Source organism: Aplysia californica, unplaced genomic scaffold, assembly GCF_000002075.1.
Source record: "Aplysia californica isolate F4 #8 unplaced genomic scaffold, AplCal3.0 scaffold00386, whole genome shotgun sequence".
NCBI classification, from domain to species: domain Eukaryota; kingdom Metazoa; phylum Mollusca; class Gastropoda; order Aplysiida; family Aplysiidae; genus Aplysia; species Aplysia californica.
Window position 1 is genome coordinate 680,890 of NW_004797656.1, and position 6,752 is coordinate 687,641.

The 6,752-nt window shown below is 41.3% G+C and overlaps 1 protein-coding gene and 1 non-coding gene across 3 annotated transcripts in view; one reads left to right on the forward strand and one right to left on the reverse strand.

The window, feature by feature from the left end:
* Positions 1 to 3,029: 3,029 nt before the first annotated feature.
* TRNAS-AGA lies at positions 3,030 to 3,111 on the reverse strand. Its single transcript has one exon. It is a non-coding gene; the product is annotated as a tRNA-Ser (tRNA).
* Positions 3,112 to 3,353: 242 nt separating this feature from the next.
* LOC101850020 (ubiquitin-conjugating enzyme E2 Q2) overlaps positions 3,354 to 6,752 on the forward strand; it is a 19,692-nt gene continuing 16,293 nt past the window's right edge. Inside the window, exon 1 of one of the 2 annotated variants that reach the window (XM_005103697.3) lies at positions 3,354 to 3,624. In XM_005103697.3, the coding sequence (XP_005103754.1) occupies positions 3,463 to 3,624 (162 nt within the window). In that variant the 5' untranslated portion in view covers positions 3,354 to 3,462. Of the gene's footprint in view, positions 3,625 to 3,926; positions 4,183 to 6,752 lie in introns of those variants that run through there. The other variant, XM_035971156.1, reaches the window with a different exon arrangement.

The window sequence follows — 6,752 nt, forward strand, 5'->3', positions numbered from 1 at the left end:
GGACCACTGTTTGACCTATTAAAAACAGAAACGTTTGAACATCTCCTTTGCTTCCACCCTTAGCCCCACCCACCAATGTCACCCCCTCATTGCCATCCACATAATTCTAAGTGTAGAATTCTGTGCTGCCATCATAATAACAACGATTCGAGGAACTCTTTTCTCGGCTGGTCGTACGATCAGGGCGACAGGCATTGGTCAATCTAATTTCACACCTCTGGCTTCTGGCTACCCAGGAAAGTTTCCGTAGTGGTTCGCCACTCGAGCACTCCAACGGGTAGTCGTGAGATTTCACACCCACACTACGTACACTGACCATCTGCATCGCTCAGGGCTTACATGATGGGGTCATATCTAGACGATCATTTTATGATCGCCTAGGGTCACATCAAACATCTACCCCCAAATTGCACCCCTACTCCCCTTCCTCGCCCAGCGGCATGGCCATTGCGTTATTAGAGCCCACGTAACCAAACTTGCGAGTTTTGTTTCAAATCAGGGCTGAGCGGGCAAAGCATTTTCCATCTTAGACAGGTGAAACCCTCGGAAGGGAGTGGATTTTTCTTTCCGTTTCCGCGTTGGACAGGTTTCCGTTTTATACAGGTAATTAAAGAGGGAGGGGGAGCGGGGAGATTAGGTTAAGACAGGTTTCCGTTTTATACAGGTTTCCGTTAAGGCAGGTTCGACTGTGTATTTTGCTCTGTATTGCACCTAAAAAACATTTTCCAACTTTGCCGCCCCATCCCCCTTTTTTTAATAGCACATAGTATGACACTCCAGTTCACTTTAGGCCTATAGTACTACAGATAGACGTCCCACATTGAAAACTACATCAGAAGTCGAACAGGTCAACTGAAGTTTGCAGATATTTTTTCGTTCTCTTTTTCTACTGAGGCAATGGTTCAGTTTAGCAAAGAACAGAGAACATTACCTCTCCAACAAAAATAATATTCCCCGACATATCGGAAGTTTCGCACCATGCAGGTACATAGATCTACGAGAGTAATGCTTACTTGCTTTCGTTCTCCAAAAATGCTGCCCATTGCATGAGTCCCCCCCCCCCCCCCCCAAAACACACACACACACACACACACACACACACACACACACACACACACACACACACACACACACACACAGGGCGAAGGTTGACTTGTTTGACAGGGTCATCAAAGTGAGATGGGACCTGATAGGGCCTTGAGATATATAGATCTATCACACACGAATCCTACTCGAGGCGGCATCACTGAGTTGTGAATAAAAACAAATCCTGACCTGAATTCAAGTTGTTGTAGGCATGTTCAACCGCTAAAATAATCGGGAAAGTATCTCATTAAACATTTATTTCAACAGACATTAAATTTATCTTTAGACGTGAATACACTAACACAAAGCAAAGAAGCAGAGGAGTCAGATCAGTACTACAGTATGTAATACCAATACCAGTGAGACTAAACTCTTTGGTAGAACCTGACAATTATTAATTTTCTATTTTTTCACATTTGGCTGTTTTTTGTCTAGCGTTTCGCGGCCAGGAGCCGGTGTCATAATCGAGGTCACGATCTGATTGTAGGACGTCTACGGTAAAAAGTCGAGGAAAAAACACAAGCACTCGCAGCAGTCAATATATTATTAGGAGTTAGTTCCCCTCACATCTGTGAGGTAGACTCGACCAGTGTAATAGTTTGCATATATAATCAGTGCTTATGACTGATTATAACTGTGGCCCGAAAGGGATGAACAGGGTATATTGTGGCAATGGAACAGTTTTGATTGTTGCACGCATGTTCCCTTCAACAATTTTGGTAGACTCTTCCAGCCTCACTGTAAGCTTACATAATCAAAGCTAACGACTGCTTATGGAGTGACACGATAGGGGTGAACAGGCTATTTCTGTGACAATGAAACCGTTTTGAATGTTAGGCATACTGTTCATTGGTTGATTTTGAGCGTCTTTTTTTTTTACATTTAATTTATGAGTTATGAGGTTTACGTCTATGGGGTGAATTTGACTGCGGCAATGTTTCAAAATTAGGAAAGGAAGCAGTGATTATTTGATTATATAGACGCTTCGCCACTGCACACACACACGCCACACACTTTATATCTCCAGAAGCCCTTCATGCTGAAAGATGTACAGTAAGTGGAGACGCAATGCTTGCAGACGACAGATTAACATGTAGAGAGCAGATCGAAGGAGGAGTAAGGATAAAACTTTCAATAAAGGAAAATTTTCCGTCGCTGTCAGGTTTCGAACCCGGGACTTATTGAAAGAAAGGCGAACACCGTAACCTCTAGACCACGAGAGCCCGCACCCTGTCTTCTTTTATGAATTTTATGTAAAAAAAGTTCCTTTTTTAAAATAAATTTCTTTCGTCTCTAAAATACAACATTCAAGAACAATTATTAATGTGCGGGATATTAAGAAAAAAAAAAAGTTGCATCGGTAAAGTTTTAAACATTTTTTTATTTGATCACGCTGTATGAATCTCAAGAGAGCAACCTCTTTAACACACACTCACACACAAAAACAACCACCCCTCACCTCAACATATTATCAACAATTGTCGTCTCTGAAACTGATTTACCCTTGGACTTGGAGATGATTACCCTTGGACTTGGAGATCTTTCCACCAGACTAGATTCGAGCATCAACATTTCAAAATTACAGCAACACAAACTCTCGATCAAGAGACTACAAAACGCCAACTTTTCGTAAGTTCGGCCTCGAGTTTTCCCGAAGTAAGTATATAATGGTATGTTATTATAGCTAAATAAATGCTTTTAGCCCAAAGAATAGCCACATTGGTATAAATAATAGTTTGAATTCAGCATTTTACCAGATTCCATTCATTATAATGTAATTTATAGGCCCCTATATTCCCAACCGATAAATTTTGTTACGTCATGTACACGCACATACGCTTTCGTACTGAAATGAACGATATAATATTATAATAATATAAATAAAATAAAATACATTGTACTTATATTATCCAAAGCAAACAGAACACAGCAAGAAAAAAAATCGTTGTCGGCAGGATTCGAACCTGCGCGGGAAGATCCCAATGGATTTCTAGTCCATCGCCTTAACCACTCGGCCACGACAACTGTTAGAATCTGGATTCCATTTTACTATATTATTCTTTACAAATTATTTTACATTTTTATGTATTTTTATTTGACAGTCTAAAGTTTATAATGCTATTATATTGATTGTTTCTGGACTCACAAATGAGGACTGTCATTAGCTGAACTGTATTAAAGACAAATGGATACTGTACCAAATCAAAACATTGTTTTGCTATTTTTAACTTTTTGACGAGGATCACAACTTTATTTCCGCTGACATAATTCTAAAAGCGCATGCGTGGGGAGAGACGATGATCATGATTGTTTCCTGAATGTTTTGATGCCTTTTATTCCTTGTTTCTATGATATCGTTTTAATGAATTTTCACAAATGGCCTGTCTCGCAATCCTCAAACAAGATATACGAGTTCTTGAGTCAACATTTCCGAGGTCTCATCATAGGTTTCAAGTCCTCTCGGCCACTGTGGATGAATTGACATGTCGATTCATAGGCAGAAATGAAGAGAAATACGATATTCAAGCCAACATTACGGTGAGGTCCACATCAGTATCAGTGCTCATTTTAACGCGTTGTTGTCTCTTTGTTATTGGACTGATAAGTTGCCTGTAGATCAAGTGTAGAATCTAGACGCAGTCAAACTAATCATGATTATGTTATGGATATACTGTCACTGTCTAAGAGCTGTTTTGTTATTGTACTGTCACTTATTTTGCAACACAAGTTCTGCTTTGTTTGATGACATACTCCAGGCTCCTTTGGCTACTGGACTGACTCAGACTGGTGGATTACCAGTGGTAGGTTTCAGTTTTGGTTTTGGTAAGCCTTGTTTTTTTTTTAAAAAAGTGGAGGTGTAGATCTAGATCTAGATCTAGGTCTATTTTCTATCCTCATAGCCTTCAGGGAAAAAATTCCATATAAACCTCTGAGTTCATTTTGTGGTCAGTCCACAGCTTAGGTTAGGCTTTAGCTAGATTCTAGTCTAAGGCTCTAAGGCGACTAAGGTCCACAGTGAAGAGAGAGAGAGAGCTGTCACTATCATGGGGCTGTTTTGAGGAGAAATTATGATGTAGCATGGCATGGATGAGGATGGTAAATCATAAATGGCTCAATGTTCAAAGTAAATAGAAGGTCAAAGCCGGACTTATTTTTTCCTAGTAATGAGCAATTTCAGAGAAGAACGAAGTGTGTATACAGACACAGACCCGGTAACCGGGAACAAAGTCACGAAGTATACAGACCCGGTAGGTGAACTCTTTTGTGATTTCAGAAAGTTTCAGCGCCCAGACCCGGTAGTGTGTTTGTGTTTGTGTGTTTGTGTTTGTGTGTGTGTGTGTGTGTGTGTGTGTGTGTGTGTGTGTGTGTGTGTGTGAGAGAGAGAGAGAGAGAGAGAGAAGTGCTAGCAAAATATGACATGCCCCAGTTGGCAGGAGGGAACGAGAGAAAGATAGAGTGGGAAATAGATGGGGAGAGAGAAGGACAGAGACAAACAAAGAAAAAGAGAAGGCGAGCGATACACAGAGGAGAGAGAGAGAGAGGCGGAGAAATAGAGAGGGTCACTGCTTGATTGAAATTATGACATTGTTCTTTTCTTCAAATTGTGATTCCTCCAACTCCGAAACGGAGCAAAAACGATCGTTCATCGAAAAGACATCCGCAATCTTCATTTAGATCTAGATCTAGGCTAGCCTCGAAACTAGATCAATGATTTATGCCTGTCTGTCTAGATCTAGACCTAGGCCATAGATCTAGAAGAACCTAGGTCTATCCTGAGCCAAGAGGGTGCTGAAACTTTCCGAAATCATAAAAGAGTTCCCCTTCCGGGTCTGTATACTTTGTGACTTTGTTCCCGGTTACCGGGTCTGTATACACTCACTTCAGAGAAAGTGAAAGAAAAAGTATTTTAACGGACATATTCCCATTACCATGAAGTGTGAAGCTGCAGCGAGCACCTAGCACACCTCTGTGATTGGCCCAAATATAGACTCTAGATGACGCATTTCAGCTATCTAGGCTATTTTTATCGTCTTCCGGGGCTTCCATTGCCAGTTGACTAGATCTCACCGTGGCAGTCCAACTTTGCCGCTAAGGCTAGCGCACGATGGGCTATGTCACTAGATTTAGGTTTCATCGCCGACTGATTGGGCTGTGTGTGTGTGTGTGCGTAGGCGCGCTTGTGTGTGTGTGTGTGTACGCGCGCTACGTGTGTGTGTATGTGTGCGTGCACACGCGCTTGTGTGTGTGTGTGTGTGTGTGTGTGTGTGTGTGACACAACTTTGAGGAGAACGAGAATTGCTGAGGTTGTTTATAAAAGAAAGGAAATGCCTCTTTGCAACGCCGCGTTGCAATTAGCGCCAGTGCAAAATAAAACGCGGTGTGTTAAACATCAAGCTTAATCTACCTTACGTTATTGGAAGTTCTGATGGCTGAATGGACAGCGCCTCTCTGCGTTTGAAGTCAAACCATTATTTTATATGAGCGTGGATACAAATCCCGGTCCGGGAAGGTTTTTTCTCCTTTTCTCGACTGACCAACAATTTTTGCCCATAAAATTATAACTTGTTGCTTTGTAGTTTTTTATGTAGTGATGAAGCATGCACATTCTGGTTTTGTCCCCAAGAGGAGCTTTTACAGGTCTACAAAGTAGGCCTATACTTTTCCTTTTACAAATTTAGGCCTGGTTAAAGTTCAAAAGTGGCTTTCTGTGGTCTGTGACTGTGAGTCTAATTATTTAAAAAAATTTTAGGCTCATGAGAAGAAAAAAACCCAACCTTCCAGGACCGGGATTCGATGCCACGCTTGGAAGCACTGAACATTTAAGAACATAGACAGCTTATGTAACGTTCTCTAGGCCTAATGTTAGAGAACGTAGACACTAGCCTACCCCCTGCTAATAAAAACGCCGAAGTCGAGATCATGTGTGATGGCAAAATATAAAGTGGGCGCAGAGATAATATTTTTAGGTATTTTATGATGACACTGCGGACAGGAAACCGAGTTGCACCGTTTAGTTATTGTTATCCAAGCGTCTTTTGACTTACTTGCTCTAGCTAATCAAACTCAAATTATTATGATCATGAGAGATGAACAAGACTACTTTTGTGCAAACAATTTTAGAAACAATTGTTAGATCTAGATACTACCCAATATTGATCGGAATAAGAGAACGTCATAAAAAAGGAGTCAAATCCTTGGTCCTGGGAGGTTTATGAAGAAACTGAGAAAGCTTCCTCAATTCAGGCAGAACTACAATATTATCTTGTAGAAACGATGGCTACTAGTAGATCTAGTACTGGCGTTTCAAATAGCATGGGAGCTATAATTCAGAGCGCGGCTTTTAAAATAGCATAGAGGAGCTAGCCTAATCAGAACGCAGCGTTTCAAAAAGCACGAGAGTTATTCAGAACACGGCGTTGCAAATAGCGCCTGCCTAAAAGAAAACATAAGTTAATACAAAAAACCCCCCAACCAAACACGGCGAGATCTAGGACTTCTACAGTTACTGGCGAGGGAAACCCAAGAGTCTTGGGGGAAACCCCACTGTAACAACGGTGCGGGGAGGGATTTGGACCGAAGGTGATGGCGTAGTTTACAATTGTGGTGAGGGGGTGGATTGATGGTTCCATTTTGCAATGTTGATTAAAAATAATAATTCCCCCCCC